The sequence below is a fragment of the Pseudonaja textilis genome, chromosome 10 (assembly GCF_049901715.1).
Source record: "Pseudonaja textilis isolate UNSWEBS1 chromosome 10, rPseTex1.2, whole genome shotgun sequence".
In the NCBI taxonomy this organism is placed as follows: domain Eukaryota; kingdom Metazoa; phylum Chordata; class Lepidosauria; order Squamata; family Elapidae; genus Pseudonaja; species Pseudonaja textilis.
This window is the reverse complement of record NC_141999.1, coordinates 18,109,646-18,135,633: the sequence shown is the minus strand read 5'-3', so window position 1 is coordinate 18,135,633 and position 25,988 is coordinate 18,109,646. Positions and strand designations below refer to the sequence as shown.

General features: G+C 43.3%; 1 protein-coding gene across 6 annotated transcripts in view; it reads left to right on the top strand.

Moving 5' to 3' along the window:
• Positions 1–21,152, top strand: part of MAG (myelin associated glycoprotein) — a 47,160-nt gene extending 26,008 nt beyond the window's left edge. For 2 of the 6 annotated variants that reach the window (XM_087939944.1, XM_087939943.1), the window contains exons 2-10: positions 4,492–4,573; positions 5,883–6,251; positions 7,105–7,401; positions 10,829–11,086; positions 11,841–12,101; positions 13,107–13,394; positions 15,756–15,852; positions 16,805–16,901; positions 19,724–21,152. In XM_087939944.1, the coding sequence (XP_087796070.1) occupies positions 4,525–4,573; positions 5,883–6,251; positions 7,105–7,401; positions 10,829–11,086; positions 11,841–12,101; positions 13,107–13,394; positions 15,756–15,852; positions 16,805–16,901; positions 19,724–19,870 (1,863 nt within the window). In that variant the 5' untranslated portion in view covers positions 4,492–4,524 and the 3' untranslated portion in view covers positions 19,871–21,152. Of the gene's footprint in view, positions 1–1,449; positions 1,591–4,491; positions 4,574–5,882; positions 6,252–7,104; positions 7,402–10,828; positions 11,087–11,840; positions 12,102–13,106; positions 13,395–15,755; positions 15,853–16,804; positions 16,902–17,829; positions 17,872–19,511 lie in introns of those variants that run through there. The other 4 variants (XM_087939946.1, XM_087939947.1, XM_087939945.1 and 1 more) reach the window with 4 other exon arrangements.
• The last annotated feature ends 4,836 nt before the right edge of the window (positions 21,153–25,988 follow it).

The following is a 25,988-nucleotide window of genomic DNA, read 5'->3' as shown; positions in this document are numbered from 1 at the left end:
GAGATCATTTAGCTGGTCATGAATCTTTATTAAATCCCAATATATTGATCGAACACATAAATAATATTGTGAGGTTCTTGGAGCTCCCTGAGCTTGGCTGTTTGCTTGCAGACATTTCAATCCCCAACTTCTCGAGGGAGGATGTGATTTGCTGCCTGTTTATACACAGATAGTCCTCAACTTAAAAGCATTCATTTAGCAGCCATCGGAAGTTACAAGGGCTCTGAAAAAAGTGGCTTAGTACAGTACCAGTCCCTGCACTTAACAATTGTCATAGCATCTCTACGGTCACATGGTCAAAATTTGGGTGCTTGGCAACCAGCACGTACTGTATTTATAACGGTTGCAACTTCCCAAGGTCATGTGATTGCCATTTGCAATCTTTCCAATTGAATTCCAACCAGCAAAGTCAATGGGGGAATTGGGTGGACTTAATGGCCTGCATGATTCACATAACAACCTCCGCGATTCACTTCACTGTGGCAAAAAAAAAAGATCGTAAAATCAGGGCATGACTGACTTTATAACTGCCTTGCTCCTCAGTGAAAATTCTAGTCCCAATTGCCGTAAGTCGAGGTAAGCTACTCTCCGTATCTTACCCTGCCAGTATTGGAAGAAGTATTGTTTCTTCCTTGGTGCTTCTTTCTAACTGTGTAAAATTATATGTTTAAAAGTCAAGCAGAAAGACGTCTAGCGGATTATTTGCCACTGTAAATAATGCAACTCCTTCGTGTGAACCTTTTGTTAATTCGTGGACTTCTCTAGCTTCCTCTTCCATGGTTCACTTTATACTTTCTGTCATGCCGCTGGTGGAGACTGACTCTGAGGGAGAGGAGGAACAGCCGACAGGGAGTGGAAGTGTGGCTCCGGAGGTTGTGGAGGAGGTTATGGAATGGCAGAGTCCGGCTGGGCAGTCAGAGGAGGACCCAGGCCCATCCCCTCTCCATCCTAGGGCACGCAGGGAGGAGAGGATAAGGGAGAGACGTGGTCTACTCGGGAGGAGAGGGCCTTGATCCTCTACATGGGCTGCAGCTGGGACAACTGAATAAGAGGACGGACATGCACACGGGCAAGCGCTGGAAACAAAGCGTGAAAATATCTCTAGTTTATGGTTCCTCTCTGAGTTTGGCATCCTTCCCAGTGTGTGTTATCTGTGGACGTCCTCCAGCCCTTATCTTGCCTGGTTTGTGTTGCCTTTTTCCTCCTTCTTGTAACTGTTTGTGGGAGTTTTTTGTCTTCCGTCAAGGACATTCGGAGCTTGGAAGCGAAGTGAAGGAATAAAAGGGGCTTCACCTGTTTTCTGTGACTGCGCTTGACCCTGGGTCATCACACTTTATACTCTGCAGGAGAGCGGCCAAAAGTGTCTATTTGGAGGCCACAACCCTGTGCTCAGATCTCCTTCCTTTTTAATGATGTGCACCATGAAAGGAGTTGCGCTTTGAGCACAAGGATGTAGTGTAGCTCCCATCAACACCTTTGAATGTGAAAAGAAGGACTAGGGATGACGTGACAGCAGCAGTGAGCCAATATTGGAGGGGCTGCCGTACACAAAAGAGGGCGTCAACCTATTTTTCCAAAGCCCCAAAGAAGGTAAGACAAGAAACAATGGATCCAGGAGAAGAGAAGCAACCTAGAACTAAAGAGAAATTTCCTAACAGTGAGAAAACTAACCAACGGAACGTCTTGCTTCCAGAAATTGTAGTTACTCCATCACTGGAGGCTTTTAAAAAGACGCTGGGCGGCCACTCTTCCTGGAATGGTGTAGGGTCTCCTGCTTGAGCAAGGGGTTGGACTAGACGACCTTCAGGGTCCCTTCCAACTCTGTTATTCTGTTCTTGACTTTTTTTTTTAATCTCTCCCCCACCGGCATCCCGGTACTTCTCAACTTAGTGACAGTTCATTGCTGATATTCTCAGCATTCTTTCCCTGGGCAACTCCAGCTCAGCTCCTATCATTACCTCCCAGGCCTTGTTTGTCTGACTGGTGAATCCCAACGATTGAGCGTTGCAACTCGCTGGGCCAAAGCAGCGCATTTCTATTCAATAGGCAAAATGGGGTTTAATACAGCGTGCGATGCCTCCCCGGGAACTGTGTGTTCAAATTCAAGATATTCCTGAAATTTCAGCCTCTGCTTGGGTGGTGTGCAAATTTCCACCAGCCCGTCGAAGGAAGAGCAATATGGCGGTTTGCCAATCTTCTCCCAAGGATTGTAACGATACGTGGGAATTATTTTGGGAGGCAGGAGGGAGAACCACAGTTTGTAAAATCATTCAAGAGGTAACCTCAGACTCCAGAAAGAGGAAGCGCATGTGTGAAGCATTGAAAAGAAGGACTAGGGGTGACACGATAGCAGCGTTCCAGTATTTGAGAGGCTGCCACAAATAAGAGGCAGTCAACTTATTCTCCAAAGCACCAGAAGGCAGGACAAGAAACAATGGATGGAAACTAATCAAGGAGAGAAGCAACCTTTGGAATTAAGAAGAAACTTCCTAACAGTGAGGACAATCCACCAGTGGATCGGCTTGTCTTTGGAAGCTGTGGGTGCTTCATCACTGGAAGTTTTTAATGAAGAGACTGGACAGTCACTTGTCTGAAATGGTATAGGGCAGAGGGGGTATTCAGCAGGTTCTGACCAGTTCTGGAGAACTGGTAGCGGAAATTTTGAGTAGTTCAGAGAACCAGCAAATATCACCTCTGACTGGCCCCGCCCCCATCTATTCTCCGCCTCCCATTGAGTCCCAGCTGATTGGCTGGGTCTCCTTTTGTTGACCTGCACAGGAAAACAGAGCTGGAAAGCAGGTTAGTGGGGTGGGAGGGAATGGAGAGTTTACAGTATCCTTCCCCTACCACACCCACCAAGTCATGCTCACCAAGCCAAGCCACGCCCACAGAACTGGTATTAAAAAAATTGAATCCCACCACTGGTATAGGGTCTCTTGCTTGAGCTAGGGGTTGGACTAGAAGACCCCCAAGGTCCCTTCTAAGTCTGTTACTGTTATTCATTTCAGAAGGGCTCCTCCCCAGTTTTCCAGAGAGTAATAAACTTTCAGTCTTCCAAGATTTTGTTAATGTAACCTTATAGTAAAGGCAGAGTTGGTACTCCTGGTTGTGCTTCTGGATTACCTTGCAAGGTAATCTGGATTACCTTGCATTGCTAGCAACAGTCCAGGATCCATGACCAAGTCTGGGAATATCAATTCTTAGGTTGCTGTTGCACTAGGAGGGTATGTCAGATGGGTTAGCAAAACTGGAGCCCAGCCAGTTTCTCTTCCCTACCCCACCCCAAACAGGACTTTTTAAATATTTTTACTTTCATACTGGAAAACATTTCTCCTTGATGCACAAAGAGTCTTCCAACAGTTGGGCTGAAGGATGGAAATCAGATTTCAAAGCTGCCACAGTTCTCTGCACACTTGCCCTAAGAGCACAATCAGGCAATGGAGAATATATGAAGTACTGCCTCCCTCTGCTGGCACAATAGAGCGAACAAAGTAAAACAATGTCTTGATTTTTCTTTTAAAGAAAAAATATTGTTATATAAGCATTACAGTACGTTCCAGCTTCTGGGAGAACACCTCTCCCAAGTTGACTTTGCAGAACTTAAAAAGAAACCGATGTTACTGTACAGGATAAACATCCAACAAAAATACCTTGGATAACATTGTTCATTTCTCTATGATAGGGTTCACCCACCACACCAAGAGCCAGTATTTCTTTAACCACAGTTCGCTGCATAAGCTACAAGTAGGCTGGCTTTACACAAGATAATATATCAAATTAGGCAATATTACAGCTTAGGCAATGTATGAATACAGTGTGATTACGACAGCCCCTGTTCAACTTCCAGCACCGAACATGTATGCAGGAGGAGGATTGTGTATGAATTCTCACCAAGATTGTATAAAACATCAACACATGGATGAACCAATTTTCCTTCTGAGCATCCTCAGGTTCAGGTTGCAGTCAGTAGCCTTAAACCTCAATCTTGGTCATTTGAAAATGGGTGGATATTCAGAGAAATGAAATCAACACAAAATAACTAAGGTTGAAAAACACTGTTTAAACCCTTTAGTTGCCTGAATATGGTCTTTGCATGAATGCACAGCGAATGCATACGATCTGCATATTAGCTGTAACTGACCTAGTTATGGAATGCAAACAGGAAACAACTTCTGCTGTACTGGCACAAATCCAGTTTCTCCTTACTGATGGTCTGATGCTGTACATGCCTGAGGTCTAGCTAGCAATTTTCTTTTGTAGGAGGTCTCTCTATGGAAGAGAAATCACAATGGAAGGGATCAGTAAGGCAAGGATTCTCAATCTTGACAATCTTAAGATGTGTGGACTTCAATTCCCCCAATTTTCAGAATTGACATACACACAACTTAAAGTTGCTAAGTTTGGGCAACACTGCTCCAGGGAATGTTCTATTACGCCAAACAATTGTCCTCTTACTATCAATGTCATCCTACTTCTCCTTCTTTCCTCTAGGTTGACCTACACATTTCTTCAAAAATAAACAACATGAAATTCTTCTGCAAGACGTTGCTGGCCTTCTGGGTCCTATCTGAAGGTACTTTTGGACAAAAAAAGAGAGAAAGTTCTGTCTTGGTAACACCCTCCCAAATTACATGGCGATGACCCATCAAAAACCCAAGAAGTGGGGAGGGAGGGGCTGACGTCACAACGGTACGGCGTGCATCTTGGGGCTCCTATTTTTTCACTGAATTAACTATTAAGAATTAGTTGTCGAGCTTCTCAACTTTAAGATGTGTGGAAGTCAACTCCTAGAAGTTGAAATCCATACATCTTGAAACTCGCTAAGGCTGAAAAATACACACTGCTATAGGGTATGTAACACCTTTGTTATTCCCTTGAGTGCTTTTTTTCAGTAGTGGAAGGAACAGGAATACAAAGCTCAAGGCAAGGAAGCATGGGTTTGGATCATCGGAGAGATCTTGTGGAGGAAGTATGTGGTTTGGCATAAATATGGTATTCTCCCCCCCCCCCCCCAAGAAAATATGTGGATGACTTAAGAGTCCCCCAACCCTGCCTGGTTGTTCATTATGGACAGCAATTGGTGGCAACCGTTTTTTTCCTTCCAGTAAGCGATGGCAGTCTCAAGGGAAGGAAATCGTGAATTCCCCAGTCTCCACCCTGAAATTGTCTCCCAGTAAATCTGTAGAGCTAGCAACACTATTCAAGTCTCACTGCTGAGACGCTTTCAGCCATGGAGATAAATGATCTCCATGGCCTTTCCTGCTGATTCAAAGACAGGTGAGCCACAGGTAACACATCTCCGAGGGAGGGACCTGAAAGGGACCTCGAGACTATCTATTCATCATACCCAGTATGGGGGTTCTCGGGGATTTGGGAGAGCCCTAGCTAAGATTCTGTGCAGTTCAGAGAACCCCCCAAATCCCACTTCTGGCTGGCCCTGCCCCTCTCAGAAGTCCCCATGCAGCCTGTTTTGGATGCAGGTAAGTGGAGGTCGTGTGCGGAGCTTCAGGAAGGGTGAATAATGGGCCTCCCGGAAGTTCGGGAAGGCCAGAAATGGGCCCATTTCCAGTTTCCAGAGAGCCTCCGGAGCCCGGGGAGGCCATGTTCACCCTCCCAGAGGCTTCAGGAAAGCCTCCAGAGCCTGGGGAGTGCAAAAACGCACCCCCCCATACACACACACACTGTGGTGCAGGAGGCTGACTAGGCCACACCCACCATGGCCACGCCCACTCAGCAACTGGGCATAGAACCCATTGCTAAAATTTTTGAAGCCCATCCCTGGTCACAGCAGATAAAGCAGATCAAGATCAGCCATGGGGCAGGCAGTCAATCAGCAACTATACGTTTCTCTCATTGTGATTCTCTTCTGCCTCCTTCCAAAGGGGTCTTGGCTGGACCGTGGAGCGCCTGGATGCCCGAACACATCACTGCGTTTGAGGGCACCTGTGTGGTTATCCCCTGTCGCTTCAGCTACCCAGAAGAGCTACGTCCACCAACCATCCATGGCATCTGGTACTTCAACAGCCCATACCCCAAGAATTATCCACCAGTGGTTTACAAATCCCGCACCAACATTATCCACGAGAGCTACGTTGGACGCAGCAGACTGCTGGGAGAGCTGAATTTCCGCAACTGCACCCTCCAGATCTCCCGTCTCAGCCCTGAACTCTCAGGGAAGTATTACTTTCGGGGAGACCTCGGTGGCTACAATCAATATACCTATCCAGAGCACACTAACCTTGAGGTCATCAGTGAGTATCAGGCAAATGGTGGTGGGAAATACCAATTCCAACTCTTGCTTATAAAGAGTCGGGTCTAAGCTGGTGAGCCCTTTCAAATAGTATGGGAGTCAGCAACAATTAAGGGATGTAGGCCTCCTGAGGGCCTCCTGCAGCCCTCTGCCAAGCGAAAATGGAGCTTGGGAGGGCTGTGTGCGGCCTGCCCAGGCTCCATTTTAGCTACAATGGCCTCCTGCAGCCCTCTGCCAGCAAGAACGGAGCTTGGGTGGGCCTCCGCAGGCAGAACGGAACCATACATGGCCTCCCCAGGCTCCATTCTCGCTGGCACTGGGCTGCAGGAGGCCATCATGGTGACCCCAGGCTGCCCACACCCATCCAGCCCCCCCCGCCCAAGTTCAAACACAACCCTGATGCAACCCTCAACGGAAATTGTGTTTGATGCCCCTGCTTTACTAGATGAAGGTTCATTCTCTGAGTTTGTGGCTTGGTTTCCAAACATTTCGTGACCAGGCTAGGTAACATCTTCAGCGGAGTTTAGGGATGTCAGTGTCTGTATTCCTCTCTTTATAAGGGCTTCGTGTGGTTAATAGGAGAACGAAGCTTCACCCTTATCCTACACCCGAGCTACAGATATTCACCACTACTGCAAACTAGATGCTCACAGGACTATTTGGCTTTGGCATTTTAAAAGAATGTAACCTAAAATGTAAGGTTCATTCTGGTCACATCAGACTGCATCTACCTTTCTCGCAAAGGAGGACACAACCGGTCAACGGCTTCTTTAGTACCCTCTCAATTGAAGGAGAAGACAGGAAAAGGGGAGTTTCTGTTTTCTCCATATTCTCTGTCTCTTTCTACTCCGTAGACAAGCCTACCATTTTGAATCCTCCAGAAGTGGTGGAGGGTTCAGATGCAGAGCTGCGCTGCGAGGTGCCCGACAATTGCCCAGACATGAAACCTGTCATCACATGGATGAACCATGAGAATTTGGCTGAGCATTCCGTCTACGCACAGATAGAGGAAGAAGGTAGCACTTGGTCACTCATCTCCATCCTGAAGTTCCTACCATTGCGTGAGAACCACGGACATGAGGTGGGCTGCAAAGTCAGCTACCCCAACACCACTTTTGAGTTTGAAGGCTTCTCGACTCTGGACGTCAAATGTGAGTTGGATGTCGATAAGTAGTATATCTAACAGAATAATAAAGTTGGAATGTTGGAGGTCTTCTAGTCAACCCCCCTGAGTGAGCAGAAGATCCTATCCAGGGGTGGGCTTCAAATTTTTCAGCAAGGGGCTCTCTGCCCTAATGACTGGCTGGGTGGGCATGGCTGGGTGAGCAGGTGACTGGGTGGGTGTGGCCAACTCGACATCGCTTCTTTGCCCTAATTACCTAAAAAAAGATAATATACTAAAAAGTTGTTTATTATTTCATGCATTTAATACTTAAATAAAAGACTGGGTGAAACCAGGCTTTATAGCAATGACTGTGAGAGGAATCTTGGAGTCTTAGTGGAGTTTCTAGACAGTTACATGATTCTTATTATTTGGGAATTAATCCCCTTGGAGGCTCATGGCTATGTTATCTGATTTTCTCAATGGCTCTCCCTTGCAAGCACTGAGTGGATTGTTTATCTAGCTTGCAACACTTTTACGAGGTGTGAAATGCTCTTGGCTGAATGCCCAGAAGTTCAATTAAGCCTATTAAGAGCTTTCCCTTGCTGCTTCTCTTTCTGAGGCTTTTGGGGGCTCTTCAAGCCCCGCAGAGTCTTAGCTAGGGGCTTTCTCGAGCCTCTGCAAGCCCCCAGCAGCCCACCCCTGATCCTATCTCATTTCTTTCCTCTTTTTGAAAGCCTTCAGGGATGGAGCCCCCACAATTTCTGAAGGCAAATGGTTCCACTGGTTCATTGTTCTTGCTGTTAGGAAATTTCTCCTTAGTTCTAGATTTCTTCTCTCCTTGGTTAGTTTCCAACCATTGTTTGTTGTCTTGCTTTTTGGTGCTCTGGAAAATAGTTTGACCTCCTCTTCTTTGTAGGAGCCCCTCAAATATTGGAAGCTTTGATATATTTTTATACTGAAACATAAATATGTTAACTTGTATATCAATAAAACTTTCATAGAAATATATTAACTTTTATATTTTACATTTTTAATATTGCGTGTAAGTGGACACCTGTCATCTTAATCTTGGAGAACACTGGAGGGTTTCTGTCAGGTGAGGCTCTGTTCAAAATCCGAGAAAGAAAACCTTAGTCTCCATTGTTATAGAGGAAAGGACTTTTACTGAAAATTGAAGTGGTAGCATCATAAGAATACAAGATCTGAGGCAATTGGCGCGAAAATCACATATGCAAAGTTATCCCATGTTCCCACCCACAATAGTTCAAGCTGGCCATCCAATTTGAGATGTGTATAATGTCATGTGGGATATCTTCAGGTGGTGTTTCAGATATCTGGTATGCCAAGACGGTTGACCTTGGCTTACACAGATAAGAGGCGACATCTGCGCAGTAAGCAAGTAAGCATAGTCAAGGAAACATCCCAACGTTTACATTTCACCAACTCAAACCTCCAGCACTCTTCCCCCCACGAAGTGCAATTATTCTTCCCCCCCACTTTCTATGGCAGCTGGAAAGATAAGCAGAAGGAGGATTCTTGGAGGCTGACAGTTTCTGCAACAAGACTTGATGGACTCAGGCTATCGAATTACCTCCCTACTATGACACATTCTGCTGTGGTATTGCTTTCCTGCAACCATCTAAAAGCAGAATTAAAACCATGGTTCAACATTTAATCAATTATTATAAAGATAGCCCTTGACTTACAACCATTTGCTTAGTCATTGTTCAAAGTCAAAATGGTGTCCAAAATATGACTTATGACCATTTTTCACACTTACAAGCATCCCCAGGATCACGGGATCAAAATTTGGATGTTTGGCAACTGGCCTGTATTTATGACGGTTGCAGTGTGTTGGGATCATGTGATCACCTTTTGCGACTTTCTGATTAGTAAAGTCAGTGAGGGAAATTAGATTTACTTAACAACCATGTTACTAGCTTAATAATTGCAGTGATTCAACTGGGGCAAGAAAGATCATAAAATGGGCAGAACTCACTTAGCAACAGAAATTTGGGTTTGATTGTGAGATCATAAGTCAAGGACTACCTGTAGTAACTGGAAATGCCCAACATCAGGACCACAACTGTGTCTTCCATAAAATAACTATAGTAAAAGAAACATTTAACATTTTCTAATGTTAAAAGTCCATCATCTTAATTAGATGGCTCAAGCTTCTGTCACAGAAAATTGCTGAGTGGAAGGGATTAGCAGTCAATTTAGCACTTCATTATGTGGTAATTAATGGATTCCTGGCCCCTGAGCCATGTGAAAAGCAGATTTTTTTTGTTCCCGGTTTAATTTTAATGTATTCTTTTTCCTTTTTTATTGTCAAAGATGACCTGTTTTGCAAGTCACGTTCCTCAAACATGCATATTTCATTTCCCATGAGACTTCCTTCATCTCTAATCAATGTCACTTTCTCTTCCATGGGAAAACAAGTAACTGGGAATATATGAGTTTAAATGAAAAATGAGCTGGCATGCTAATCACAGCTTCTCACCCATTGTCATCTTCCCTCTTAAATTCTGAAATTGCTTTTGGTTCACAAACTAACAAAAAAGCTGAGGTAGACAGGGAAAAGTTACACACAAACATAAGGAAAAGTTTTTTTTTAATTAGACATAAAGCCTTGCAATCTCATCATTTAATGGAATAAAATAGGTCCAACTCTGCTTTTGTTCACATAGGGAACAAAGGGGGAAAAGTACTAAGCGGGATGTGACCAAGAAAGTCAAGATAGCAACAGCACTTAGACTTATATACTGCTTCACAGTGCTTTACAGCCCTCTCTAAGCGGCTTACAGAGTCAGCCTCTTGCCCCCAACAATCTGGGTCCTCACTTTATCCACTTTGGAAGGATGGAAGGTCGAGTCAACCTTGAGCCTTTGACAATCGAACTCCTGGCAGTGGGCAGAGTTAGCCTGCAATGCTGCATTCCCACCACTGCACCACAAGAGCTATTTATGAGATTAATATTAGGATTACATAAATTTGTTTAATGTAATAAATATTCTTATTATTATTATTGCTACTTGTATAAAAATGAATTATACCCAGAGGCCACACTGTTCAGGTATTGATACTGATGTACATTTAAAAATAAAAATCCAAAAAAAGTTTTTGTTTTTTTAAAAAAACGATCAATCTGGGTCCTTATTTTACCGACTCAGAAAGATGGAAGACCGAGTCAACCTTGAGCTGGTCAGGATCGAACTCCAGGCTGTGTGCAGAGTTAGCCTACAGTAGTGCTTTCTAACCATTGTGCCACCACGAGAGTCATGATGTAATGATGAGGATGAGGATGCAATGCCCATAAAAGACAACAACAAAAGTCCTGGTTGCCCTAACATGACTGCCATCCTGACTTTTTTGACCATACCGGGCCGATACCTTTCTTATTACCTTTATCTGCTGCAGAAAGAAAACTGGATATGCACCTCAAAGGTGACCTCTTTATCTCTCCTTTGCAGACCCACCCCGCATCCTGCAAGTCAACTCCTCCACGGAAGTCCTACATGGCACTCATGTGTTCTTGATGTGTATTGTGGACAGCAGTCCAACAGCCATGATTTCCTGGCTCCGAGAAAATGAAATTCTCCATGAGGACTTGGCTGGAAACCTCACACTCTACCTCGACAATGTAACTCACCTGCAGGATGGCCTCTACACTTGTGTGGCGGAGAACATTTATGGCAAAGACAACCACTCCCTTGCCTTGTCTGTGCTGTGTGAGTGCTAATCTGGGGCTCTGGAATGCATTCACCATTCTGGGATAAAGCCTATTCATTTTATTTATTTATCAAATTTATTTGCCACCCATCTCGTGTCCAACGGCTCTAGCAGTGAGGATAACCTGAAACCCATTACTCCTACCCAAGGTTTCTATAACATCCTTTAAAATGTGTAGAAGCCTTGAGTCGTGTTAATGCAGGGGTGTCAAACTCAAGGCCCATGGGCCAGATTCAGGCTGCGATATGGTTGGATCTGGCCCATGGGGCAGTCCCAATCTACCTGCATCACTTCGGCTTGGTCTACCCAATGCAGAGAGGAAAGATCAGGCCAGCGAAGCTTCGGTCCGGTCTACCTTGTGCGAAGAGGAAAGATCAGGCCAATGTAACTTCTACCCAATGCAAAGAGGAAACATAGCAGCAGTTTGGGGAGTGGTGGCAAGATGTCAAAAGCATGAGAAACAGAATTTAAACAGATTTTTTTTTTTTTCTGGAGACCAGAGAAAAAGATCTGAGGGTCACATGTTAGCCGCAGACCATTGGCTATCCGTGCAGGATCTGTTTAGTTATTGCTAAGTTTGAAGAACGAATAACTTGATGTAAGTCAAGTTTTCAACATTGCTAAATCTTTGAAAGAATGTCATTGGAACCGTTCTGGGAGGAGGAATCTGTCCTTAGCTGGGGTGACCATTTTGTACCATGTTTTGCTTAAAATGAAATCCATGTTCTTTTTGACTTTTGTCTCCCTATGCAGATGCTCCTTGGAAACCAGTAGTCAACGGATCATTGGTGGCCATTGAAGGAGAGCCTGTCACTATCTCCTGCAGCTCACAGAGCAGCCCTGACCCAACGATCACCATCTTCAAGGACAAGAAGCCATTAGCCATGGGGGTCTACCAAAGCCAGGTGGAGCTGGAGTTCGAATCCGTGTCGCACGAAGACGACGGTGAATACTGGTGCACAGCAGAGAACCAGTTTGGCCAGAGCAGCACTGCTTTCAACCTTACCGTTGAATGTAAGCACTGGCTTTGTGCCCAGAGAGCCCTTTTTTTAGTTCTAAATATCTCAAGTGTGTTTTGGAATTGGGTAGAGTGTGGTGGTAGTAGAGGTGGAATTCAGCAGGTTCTGACTAGTTCTGGAGAACCAGTAGCGGAAATTTTGAGTAGTTCAACGAACCGGCAAATACCGCCTCTGACTGCCCCTGCCCCCATCTACTCTCTGCCTCCCACTGAGTCCCAGTTGATCGGCTGGGTCTTCTTTGGTTGCCTGCAGAGGAGAATGGAGCTGGAAAGCAGGTTAGTGGGGTGGGGATGGAATGGGATTTTGCAGTAACCTTCCCCTAGAGTGGGGTGGGAATGGAAATTTTACAGTATCCTTCCCCTGCTGTGCCCAAGCCACGCCCACCAAGCCAGGCCCACAGAACCGGTAGTAAAAAAAAATTTGAATCCCACCACTGGGTGGTAGATCAAGTGCTTTGAATGCAGAAGGCTCAGCTATGAGCTCTGGCATTTCCGGGAAAGATCTGTTCTTAAACTTTTGAGGAACTGTTGGCAGTAAATTTGGATAAAGCTGGAGAAAAGGAACTAGCGAATTCCTCCCCTATGTAGACCTGGAGCTATGCCTCTCCCCATTTATTCTCTTTCCCCTGACGTATCTGTTGGAAGTAGACATCTCAAGAGTGTGGACCAACCTTGTTGTATGGCTTTCCATAAATGGAGGAGCTCCCAGAGAGGACTTCTACAGTCCAAGAAAGCTATTAGAGCCATGGTGGCACAATGGTTAGAACGCAGTATTGCAGACCAACTCTGCTCACTGCCAGGACTTCGACCCTAGCCAGCTGACTCAGCCTTCCATTCCTTCCGAAGTTGGTAAAATGAGGACCCAGATTGTTGGGGGCAGTATGCTGACATTTTTTAAATGCTTAGAGTGGGCTGTAAAGCACTAGGAAGTGGTATATAAGTGCTATTGCTATTAGTTCATCCCGAATTGCACTTCAGTCTCTTTATTTTTTTCTCCATAGTTGCTCCCCGTATTCTTCCGGACTCCAAGTGCACAGCTGCTCGGGATACAGTAAAATGCATCTGTGCAGCCAAAGCCAACCCAGAAGCTGTGATCACCTTTGAGTTGCCCACCCGCAATGTGACGGTCAATGAGACTGACCGGGAGTTTGTGTACTCCCAGAAAACAGGCTACATTGTCACCAGCATCCTGACTGTTCAGAGGGAGGTTGATTCTCAGCTCTACATAGTCTGCTCTGCCAGGAATGTCTACGGCACCAAGAACCAGCAGCTCCAGTTCCATCACTCCAGTGAGAGTCCCTGCAGGCAAACATCACCTCTGATCCCTCTGGTCCTCTTCCTCAATCTATTGGACCATCTGTTCTGATTCAGCTCCCAAACACAACAAACTCTCTGTAGTTAACTAAAGGTTCCTTTTATTAGGAGCACCAGCAGCTCCGGCAAAAAGTCTCTCTCTCTCTCTCTCTCTCTCTCCCTCTCCCTCCCTTCCCCTCTCTTCCCCCTCCCTCCCTCCCTCCCTCCCTGTCTCTCTCTCTCTCTCACACACACACACACACACACACACATACAGCAGACTAACAAGTCTGTCCAGCAGGGAGATGAATAGTTGTCTGCCACATCTATTCATCTCCACCCCCTGACTTTTATCCCCAGAGGTAGGGTGGGGCTTCACTAGCAGCAGTGGGTCTTCCTTCCCAAGGACCGGCCCATAGATTTCCACTCCTCTCCTCTCCTCTGCCTTCTGTGCAACCACACATCAGGCACTGAAACCCAGCTGTTCCTCCTCTTCCTCATCAGCCACCTCCAGACCTGGGGGCTATTGGCTTTCCCTCTGACAGCTGATGGACGGCCTAGGCTCTACCTCTGCCTCTATCTCTGACAGCTCCATTCCCCCTTCCCCCTTGGAGTTCTCAGGTGGCCTTGATGATGGCCCTGAATCCCACATCACCTCATCTGATTCAGCTGCTGGAGGGGCCAGTGGCCAACACAACACCCTCTATGATAGCCACTCCAGGGCTGCCATTGAGGGACAGCCTTACTAGTTGTCTGAGAAGGCTGATACATCAACTACTGGCCCACTGAAAAGCCAGCAGCCCCTTGATCATGCTGGGTCTCCCCCTTGGTGGTGCTCTTTCCTATTCAATTGCCTTCTTCACGTGAGAAGGCAATGACTGCTACAAAGAACCACAGCTTTTGCATACCTTGCTGTCTCGCCCTGGGCGAGAATATGAATTAATAACATTAGAAGGCAAAGTGTTGAAAAGAAGTTGAACTAATTGACCAACGTTAGCCTGGAAAATAAGCTATCAAAAGATTATGTGTCAGAAGTTTTCAAATATCAGCTGGGCTGTCACATATAAATGAGAGACCAAACTTGGTTATCTCTGACTCCAGAGAGCCTAAATTCCAAGCAAAAAATACTTGTGTTATAATGTATTGATTATATACTGTATTATACTCCTTATTGAGTAAAGAGTGTAAACTAGCAGAGTGGGACAGAGAGGAGAAATGGAAAACTGCCAAAAAAAAGTTGTAGATCGCTGTCATGTGACTGCAGGACACTGCAACCAGACAAAAATGCGAGCTAGTTGTTCCCAAGCACCAAAATGTGATCATGTGACTGTAGGGGTGGGGTGCAGTTTCAAGGATGAATCATAATCATAAGGAGCCTCTGTGGCGCAGTGGTTAGAGTGCAAGCTACTTCTGCTGCAGCCTGCTGCCTACAATTTGGCAGTTCAAATCCCACCAGGCTCAAGGTTGACTCAGCCTTCCATCCTTCCAAGGTGGGTCAAATGAGGACCCAAATTGTTGGGGGTGATATGCTGACTCTAAACCACTTAGAGAGGGCTGGAAAGCACTGTGGTTTAGAAGTGCTATTGCTATAATGAGGCGCAGTGGTTAGAATGCAGTACTGCAGGCTACTTCTGCTGACTGCCTTCAATTTGGCAGATCGAATCTCCCCAGGCTCAGGGTTGACTCAGCCTTCCATCCTTCTGAGGTAGGTAAAATGAGGACCCAGATTATTGGGGGCAATAGGCTAACTCTGGAAAACCGCTTAGAGAGGATTGTAAAGCACTGTGAAATGGTATCAAAGTCTTAAGTGCTATTGCTATAAGTAGCTTTTTCTGCCAGAGCTTTAAATAGTAGTTAATTGACTACTCATTAACCAAGGACTACCTGTATTAAATGCCTTTGATCCCCTTCCAATTCCCACTTCTGGGGCTCCTCTCTTTGGTTCAGGAGGTCCAATTTCCATTGATTGATGCCTTGTTTATTTTTTGCAACAGTGAGATCTGTTTAACATGCCCTGCAAATCCAGCTGTAGTTTACTCAACGATCACCATTAAGGCAAACTTGTGTTGGTGCCGTGTATGACCCAGCCTTTGTTCCCATATTCCTGGGTTATGTTCCGCCACCATCTTGTCTCTTTATATCAAGGGTCTTCAAACTTGACAGCTTAACTTGACAGTCTTAAGACTTGTGGACTTCAACTCCCAGAATTCCTCCTCCAGTCATGTTAGCTCAGGAATTCTGGGAGTTGAAGTCCATAAGTCTTAAACTTGCCAAGTTTGAAGACCCTTGCTTTATATGGGTTCTCTTTGCATTCATTTTTAAACCTGTCTGTTGACCCGTGTCTTCCTTTCTTCCAGATAGTCTGATGTGGGCAAAGGTTGGACCGGTGGGAGCTGTTGTGGCCTTTGCCATACTCATAGCTGTGGTGTGCTATGTCAGCCAGGCCAGAAAAAAGTAAGTGTTGGGGAGAAGGGAAATCCAAACCCAACTTTCTTTGATTTACACCCAACTGAAAATTATTTTTCTTATGGCTTTGAGATCCAAACACACAGCAGGGTTTCCAGGGAAGTGGATCACCAATTGGGATTTGTTGGCACACTAAATCAAGAGGGGGAGGGCTTGTAATCCATTGTATACAGACACTCATCATTGCTCAGCTTTGCATTAAAGTCAGTATCTCCCAACCATGGCAACTTAAAAGATATGTGGACTTCAACTCCCAGAATGGAGTCGAAGCTGCCTGGGGAATTCTGGGAGTTGAAGTCCACATATCTTCAAGTTGCTAATGTTGAGAAACACTGTGTTAAGCCATAGTTAATGCTTCTTTTAAGTACATTTTGGTGTATTATCTGAATCAAAGTGATACATATATGCAATATCTACCCATATATGATACCTATCCTTAATGAGGAGCCCATATTAATTTCCAGAAGAGCCGATTCAGAATCTTGACTTTACAATTTTGATCATAAGTTGTGACGGTCATAAAGTAGGTCTCCTTGTGACTGCATCCAATGTTATGCCCTTTGGGGGGGCAGTTGTAAAACAAACACCATGGTCATTAAGTGAACATGTCATTTGCTATTGGAAGGTTGTTGTTTTTTGGCCAGGAACTGAAAGTAAACACTGGTTTTCAGCAAACACATCATAAATCACCATTGCGTGATGCAGGATACTGCAAATTGTCATAAATGCACAGGCCAAATGCCCAAAATGTGATTGCGTGACCGTGGTGAGTGGGAGACAAACATCAGTACTTCGAATCTGAGTTGTAAGTCCCATTTTCAGGATATGTTGTAACTTCAAACAATCACTAAGCAACCAGTCATAAATTGAAGACTACCTGTTTTATGTTGTTCTAAGTCTTACGTTAATATTGTTATTGTGATTATCTCCATTTCCCCAGAAAAAACAATGAAAATCCTGGCTTTGGGCAAACAGAAAACCCTCCTGTTGTCTACAGTGGAGATTACAGGACTCCGGGCAATCTGGAAAAATCAGAGGTACCAATAACTGTAGTTAAGTTGCTCTTGGTAGAACTATGTTGATGGGTCCCCCTCCCTGCAATACACACCACTCTCTCACAGTCTCTCCTCTGCCTCTCTTTCGTTGCCTGACCACAACTTCTGCCTTCTAGGCTGAATCCATTCCCATCTTATGGAAGGGGAGGACAAGTATGCTCCTGTCAGCTCAGTATTTTAGAAGAAGGCAAACCGGAAAGCTTATTTAGAGGAGCAGGGTGGATAATTTCACAATATGCCTTTTGGAGGGGGTGGCAGTAGAGGCAATTGCCCATAGACCCATCCATGGGAAGTGCCCTTCCAATGGATGTTTGTTTTGGAAATGGTCAGAGAGGGGGTACTTTTTCTTCCTGGTTTTTTTGCGCTCCAATCAGAAGCACCGCTTCCTGTTGAAAGGATTAGCTGGTGACATCATCATTGTCCTAGGGATGCCCAATGTGGGCTCTTTTCTTGTCCCCATCAGGAGCTGGAGTAAAGGACGGGAGCTCAACCCTGCCCCACAGCAGCTCTCGGGTCTCGAACGCGGGCTTGCTAACCTCCTGCCCAGCGTTCCAACCACTCGAGCCACTGTGCTCCTTCGTGCTTCCTGGTAGCATAACTACTCATCTCTAAGAATGGTTTCCTTACTTGGGCTTTGCTGACCTATTGATTTCAGCACAGAGAAAAAGCAAGCGCAGACCCCTGATATGACATTGACAGAACAAGACATGAGAAGCTCAGATGGACATTCTACCCTACATCATTGTCTCACGGCCATGACCTATGACACAGAGATCCAGGGTTTCAATCTCTCTCCCTGACTTAACTATAATTCATGGTGCCCCAAACTCATTTCATGGCAGGGTTGAGTTTGCCCAAGCTGTCCCTTCTCCCTTGGAGTCATTAGTGACTACTCTTCCTTTTCTAATAGTCTAAAGAGATCTGCTCCCTGGAAAGTCACTGACCTGGCCAAGTAAGTATGGGCTTCCCTGTCCATGTGTAACATTGTCATCATCCCATTGCCCTATCCTCCTTTCCCACAAATGAATCCATGCATGTTTTTATGGGCTTGTATGTCCCTTCGTGGTAGGAATCAGTAGTGGGATCCTACCTTAGTCGCTATCAGTTTGGTGGGTGATCGTGTGTGCGTGCGCACGCTTGCCTAACAAGCCAATCAGCTGAGAGGATGAAGAAACGAAAAGCTAGGAGCAACCCTCGGGCTTTTATTCTCTCATCTGATTGTCGAAAGCTTTTTTTTCCTCCTGTCAGATGATTGGAGGCTGTTTTTTACTACCTGGTTGGCCAACTGGTAGTGATTTTTACTACCGGTTCATGTGAACCATGCCAAAGCGGTAGCATACAACCACTGGTAGGAATCTAAATGTCTTGTCTGGGGTGAGAAGCTAAGCAAGGTTGGGCTGGGTTATGAACTTGGAAGGGACATCTCCAGGGAATTCCAGGGCTGTAGGCTTGATTAGAGAGTTGAAAAACACCTCAGAAGACACAGAAAAACCCTTTCTGACCTGGTGACAAGGAAACAGTATGGACACTTCCATGAAGTCACCAGGAGTTCAAGGTGGATGCAAAGGAGATGTTACCTTCAAAAAAAAAATAGAACTTCAGGAAGCTGAGAACATACTGAAATGCATAACAAGGTCTTTTTTAAAATCCTGGTTAGAAACAAAGCCTAGGGAGAAATTAATAAGAGAATTCAGAGGAAGAATCACGACCTGTGGAAAAGAAATTGTTTTTTTTCTCATCACAATTCTTCTTCTATTATTATTATTATTATTATTATTATTATTATTATTATTATTATTATTATTATTATTTAATTTCCCCTTCATCTTTACTCTTTCATTTTGGGTGTTTAGAAAAAAGGTTCTATCACAGTAAAGTCTAAGGTTTTTTTGTTTTTTTTGCCATGTGAGGCCACATTTTTTGTCCACGTTATTATTTTTAGTTCAAACAACTGCCAGGCATATGGTAGTAACATCTCTGAAGAAGGCACAGCCAGATTTTCTTCTGCTCTGCTTTTTCACTTTTGAGGGGGAGATGTTTTTTTCAGAGGAAAATAGACGTGTTAAGTCTGTTAAAGGCTTAACCTAGCTATTTTGCTTGTCATATTGCTCTGCTTCACAAATAGAATCTTTGCAGCGAATAGCACTTCAGTTGGATTTTTGATTTTTATTTTTTATTTTGCACGCATTTCTCACGTCTGTAATTTGAAAACAAATTTTATCTTGGCTAAGGATATTTCCAACTTGAAAAAAAAAATCACCCTTTTTGACATGGCCTGTCTTGCATTAACAGTTGTCATGTCTGCACACAGTTCCAAAAGCAGCTTCTGAATGTGTTTGTGTGACAATATGTTTGTGTCAAATATTGTGCCTTGTGTCTGAACATCTGAAATACTCAGATATTTTTGAAAAACCCAGGAAGATAGTTCTGTCAAGTTTCTGTGGTGTCTGTCATCGTAACCTTCCTGGTAAAATTTATGTTGCGTCTATCAGTGCATCTTGGTTAAATGTTTGCATGTAAGTGGACACTTTCCATTTGTGGTCTATATACATAGCATCCTGTCCCTTATTTCTACCACCTCATGTCTTGCAGTTCAACTTGTCTCCCCGCCTCAGATGTTGCTGAACTACACTTCCTAATATCCTTTAGCATTGATCCTGATGGCCAGGACTGCTGAGAGTGTCCTCAGCAATATCTGGAATCCTACTTTGATTCTACGGGAATAAACCAAATGATATAACTCAGAGAGGGAGTTGGCGCAAGCAATAACCTGCTCTTGTTTGTCTGCTCACCTCCTCCTCCAGTATGGGCGCTGTGACAAACGGCTGTTGAACAAGCGTGAGGACCTGGGGATTGATTATGCCAACATAGACTTCACCAAATTGTCCACCAAGGACAGCTATACCCTGACCGAGGAGTTGGCTGAATATGCTGAAATCCGAGTCAAGTGAGGCCTCTTCTCACCAAGGCCTTCCTTCCAACTGGAACTATAGTAGTTGAACAAGACCCCAAGCCGTCACCATTCCTGGGCTGGGCATCCATCATCTCTCAGGGGGGACTCCACATTATCCACTGTTTTTGATATCCTGATGTTTGCACTCCAAAATACGGGGTGCATTTTCATTTCCGGGAGAGTACATACTGAAGGTCAACTAACACAGATTAGGGTTCCCCTTTTCTCTCTCACACACAAACCCCACAAGTAAACACTGGTCCTTTTGGCCAGCCAACAGGTTATAGGTACAGAATGGTCAGAGGGCAGCTCTTTCTGCTTCTGCTGTGGTAAATTGCTAAATCTTGGGTACCTAGTCTAATTTGCTAGCAAACGATCAAAGTAGAGCAAGATTCCAGGTCATTATCGTAAGGATCAAATTGACAAATCCAGAACAGCTGTGATCTAATGGCTATTCCCCCTATCTGATAGGGTTTCATGAAAGAAGTTGTGTTTCTAGGAGAAATTGAATGGATTGGTTTTCACCACAATGCCCAAGAGTCTTGATCCATCTCATCGAGGCTGATGATCATAAGCAGTAGAGTTGGCTCTCTATCTGTCCAACGTTCACTTCACATTTCAGATTCAAGCTGGGGAAAAAAAAATCAAATTCCAGCTCACACGTCTCAATAACTCTACATTTCTGTCTTTAACAAAATAAAGAAAGCAGAGCACATTTAGGCACATCATTTATTTCTCCATGTATAAGACAGTGGACATTTTACCACCCTGTTTTGATTCGAAGTATCATAGTTTTCAGGTTAAAAAGAAACAAAGTGATGAGATGACCGAAAACATCACCTAGTGAATTCTAGCGTCTCCAGGGCACCCACCAGCTATGGTTGAAGAAATATAAAGCTTGCCCAGCTACTGCCCTTTTGACATAGGAATGGTTTGGGTGACTCTAGAAGATGCTATGAATTGCTAGCATGGAAATGACCTTCATTGTCAAGCCATTTTTACCAGATATGCTTAGATCCAATTTTACATTATGTATATCTGTTAAGTAGAGGACTAACTTCTGTTTCCTAGAATGTATGTTCTGTTTCATCAAGGGTTTCCTTCTGCACCCCATAATAGTTCCCAATGATACATTCCTGTTGTTGTTAGCATGACTAATGAAAGTGCTGTGTGTTTTGCTGAGCAACTGGATATTGTATTCTGTAGCATCCATCAATTCTGTCGCTTTGCCTTTTGAGAAAAAGTGCCCTTTTCAATAAGTAAATTTGTTGGGCAAAATACCTTCTCTTTCCTCTGCTTGTTCAACCTCAGGAAGACAGAAGGCTGATGTTTTAAACCCATCAAGAATCCCATTGATTTTGAGGACACTGGAACGCTATAGAAGAAATATCTCGGATCCTTCATTATTTGCTGAGGACCTATGATTATACTGAAAACCTTGACTGTTAATCCTCATGGTCATATAGCAAATCCTTCCAATCATAAAGCAGTTTTAACTGAAAAAATGATGGGGCGAGATAACCATCATTTGGGGAGCATTTAATTTGAAAACCTGCAGTGAGCAAGTGGTTGAATTTGGGGGTTTTAATTGGCCTCTTCTAACTCCATGGTGTTATGACCAATATTGATTAGACATCCACTTGGGATAAGGAGAAATGGAAAAGCTAAAAAACTTCTCTCTCAAGATTACAATAAGGAAATAGTTTAGTTAACAGCCACCCAAGTGTGACTGTTACATGTTATAGGCATGAATATATTAAGTTCTCCAAAGCTTTTAAGCCTGTGACAAAAGCTTCAGCATTCAAAGCCTACTCAAAATGGTCACGGTTTGGTAAATCCTTATAAAAGTATTGTTGTTAGTGGTTTTTGTTCTGAAGAAACAGACAGTTATCAGCCGGAAGATGAAGTCAAAGAATCTAGTAATCATTATTCTTTTTAATTTCCCCATTCCTTTCTTTACATCAGGAGTTTAGCAACAATGAAAAAGGGCAAAACAACTAGGATTTCAAGCATCTGAAACTTTTTGTGTTTTTAAAAATAATCTCAGGAAAAGTTTTTACTGCTTGGAAAGCCTCTAGGTCTATTGTTGCATTGGAGTAATGTTTACAGAATCAAATTCCACCTTTGGTTTGGTTTTTTAAATCAAGACTCCTCCCAAATCCCCATCTGTTCCAACACACACACACACACACATATCCTGTGTTTTTTGTACTGTACAGAAAAAGATACTGTATTTTGCTGATTAAGCAATAGTTGAATCATTGTTTTAAAAAGTTGTCGAAGTTGGGAATTCATGAAACCCAGCTGGGAAGGAACCCTCCATCACTGAGTTAATAAGATGGCGTTCCAATTGGTGTTTGTGAAGAAAAGCTGTAATTCTCAGCTGGCAAGCTAATTCCAGTCTCCTAACAAGATTAATATCTAACATTTCAGGCAAAAGCATGTTTCTATTTATTCAAAAAGCACCTTTTTAAAAAAAAACACGCTTTAGTGAGAAGCTGCAGTTGTAGGGGTAAATAGTTGGAATTTGATAACATGATCTAAAGATCTGGTGGTTTTGTCAAGGATCCATTGAGCTGAACTCAGTGAAAGTTACACATTAAATCAAGCATGAGGAAACCTATAGCACTCCACAGTTAGATTATACCCATCAGCTACAGTTGCTACAGCTGGTGGTCAAAAATGATGGGAGTTGATATCTATAAATATTTTGGAGAGTAATAAACTGTCCTTGTAACTATGCTTAGAATGCAGCTCAGGAGAACAATTAAGAATAAGTCTCATTGAACAGAATGGTCCTTATTTAGAAAAAGGGGTAGAATTCTATTGGTGAGGTATTTGCAAAGGGATCAGTTGTATTAGTGGTGGAAGTATATCTTTAAGTCCAATAGAAGTAGAACACTAACAATCTTCCCATGAGTAAGACAGAGCAGCCACCCAAATACCTTAGGATAAATGATTGAAGAAAGAACTGTTGATCTGGCTGGAAGGCCCTTTTCACTTCTGATCAAGCAGGTTTGGCAGAGTTTTGGACCTCTGGTGAATCTTCTTCTCAAAGGCAAGAGCAGAATGAAGTATCTGAAAATGACTCTCGGTATCTGAAATCCTTTGTACCAGTGCAATTTTAGCAAAGATTAAGATTGCTTTCCTTAAAGTAGTATTGGAAAAAAGAATTTCTCCCTCTGGTTCCTGGGTATAAACCCTGCATTCAGTCATGAAAATATGAAAATATTCCTTCTGGATCATGCTTAGGCCGATCTAAGTCTCATTTGATCCACCAGATGCATCTAGGAAACCCATGGATGAGAAGTCGAAGTAGGCCTTCTCTCCCACTACTGCTCCTGGGCATGTAGCATGTGGAGACAAATTGTTCCATGGCTGAAAGCAGCATCAAGGCCAAGGCCATCGATCTAAGAATTAGTCTAGCATCCTTTCAAAGCCTTACAAACTAGTCGCTAAGATCACATTTTCTGGCAGCATATTCCCAAGGTTTATAACATTGGTAGTCCTCTGATCAACATTAATTATTTTGCTAGTAAGGGTCCTTAAGTAACCTCTAGTTCTAGCATTATAGATAAGGAGAAAGATCTATCCTGTTCATCCTTTCTTCACCGTGCATCTTTATATATAAACCATAATCATACTTCATAGGTATCTTTTTTTTAATGGCAGTATTTCTCAACTGGCAATTCTAAAATGTGTGGACTTCCAACTCCCAGAATTCCTCAGCCAGCTTTCTGAATCCACACATCTTGCTAAGATTGAGAAAAAAATCTGCTCTAAACAGTTTCAACCATTGCATCTTTTGCTTCTTAGGATGCAACCAAGCCTAGAGGACACTTGCATTTATCCAACTTTTAGATCTTGTTTCTCTCAAATTCTGGAAATCTTGGTGGATCAAATATGCTGAATTAAAACAGCCATCATCCCCAATCAGTAACAGCCTCTTTAAGCAGGCTTGGGGGGTTGTATTTCATTGCTTCTGGGGAACAACAGGCTAGTAAAATGGCCATTTAGATTTTTAAAAAAATATATGTCTGCACATGGGATTCCTTTCCCGCGGCTTTCCTATCTTTGCCTGGCAAAAGGAATTTTTTTTCTGCACCAGGAAATGCTTCAGATGATAAGCTTTCGTAATGTTTTGAAACTGAATTTTTGGGGTATCAGAAAGAGAAATTTAATCTCTCATTAAAGCACCTCTGAAACAGGGTCTTTACACTGCTCCCAAATCAACCCAGATCTTAATATTCTCATGCTGTTGTCAGCAGCTGAGCTGTATCCCAAACATGCAAACAGTAAATAAATGAACAAATAAATCAACCTTTCCTTTTGTGAGATTGAAACCCTACAGAGCTTGTGAGTGGCTTGCTTTCTTACTGGGAGAATGTCTCATTCCACCTTCAGCTGTTGTTTATAGTCTGAATGTGCATGGTCCTTAAAGGGGAACGGTGGTTTGCCAGTTATATAGATCCCTCTCATAGAAACCAGTCAGATTTTTTTCCCAAAATGACCAAAGTCAGCTGCTGATCTACTTTTTAAGATGCAGTTGGAATTGGTTGAAATTGTTCTGAATTTTAAAATCCTTACAAGTTTTCCACCAGGAACAGAAGCTCGGGAAAGGCCTGTTTGCCTTCCTTTTTACTACAAGAGATAAGTAAGCGTGCAAAATTCCAGGCTGTTCCCCACTCATTGACTCCTCCTACATGGAGTATGGTTTGTTTCCATTTTCTTTTTTCTCTTTTTTCAGAAGCAGGCTAGTTTTTATTGCTCCGTATGTTTTTCCTTTCATCCTCTTTCTCTCTCTCTCTCCTCAGCCTCCCTCCAGCAACTTGCCCTGCAGCCTATATTTTTTTCCCCTTTCTTCCTCTCCAACCATATGCAATCATGACTAGAGTTAGTGAGGTGGACAGGGATGATTGATTGCAAAACTGTCAGCATGCGATCCTTTCAGCATAATAAGTAGCAAGGTCTTTACAACTGATCTTTACTTTTTGAACACACTTTTTCAAGGTGGATGGTGGTGGGAGGGGAGACATAAAGAGGTACAGTTTTCATTGCTCCAGGAACTGCAGTAGCTTAGGATGGGTCACTGGTTGAATCTTTCTTTCTTTCTTTCTTTCTTTCTTTCTTTTTCTTTCTTCTTTCTTTCTTTCTTTCTTTCTTTCTTTCTTTCTTTCTTTCTTTCTTTCTTTCTTTCTTTCTTTCTTTCTTCCTTCCTTCTTTCTTTCTTTCTCTTTCTGTCCTTTCTCTCTCCCTACCTCCCTCCTTCCTTCCTTCCTATTTTCTACCTGTAATCTGATTTTGTAATGGGCAGATGTTATAAAGTTTGCAAAATATGTCAAAATATTTGTATGGATGTGGGAGGGAAAAAAAAAACAATATACGAAATTGCCCTTATTCACAAAATTGATATTTGTTTTTGGATGTCATGTTAAAACTCCTGATTCTAAAAACAGATATTTTCTCCAAAATGTATTAGGTTATGCATCTCCAAAATATTTCTTCTTTTTCTTCAAAGAGAAGCCATTGGTACTAAGGTTGTGATTCAATATCCACTAAACTCTCTGAGATGATTTTTGAGAAGACATGTAGAATAGTGTTTCTCAACCGTGGCAACTTTAAGATGGGTGGATTTCAGCTCCCAGAATTCCCCAGCCAGCCATGAATGAGGCAAAGCACATTATCAGCTTGCCAAATTCAGCTGAGTGGTGTGGGGAAAGGATTGCATTTGAATGCACACTTAGATAAAAGGCAAGAAACCAGGAAAAATGATTTGGGCTGGACATGGCAGCTTTCAAAGAGTTTCTAACATCTCAAAATTGGGCCTGTGATTCCCCCCTTCCCCCTGCTTTCTCCTGTACTTGTCTGAATAGGTTCAAATTTAATACATATTCCAAATAAATTATTACACAATGTTCTTAGCTTTGGAACTTGCTTTATTGCATTTCAAATGTATGCATTTAAAAAGACTTTTCAGCTTCAATGCATAAATGTTGTGATTGTTTCATGTCATGTATGTTGTCCCTCCGTTTGCTGACAGAGACAAGGACAGCCAGGGAGGTGTCGGTAGCAGACTGTACTGTAATTTATTTCTCGTGACAGGCACTTAGTAAGGC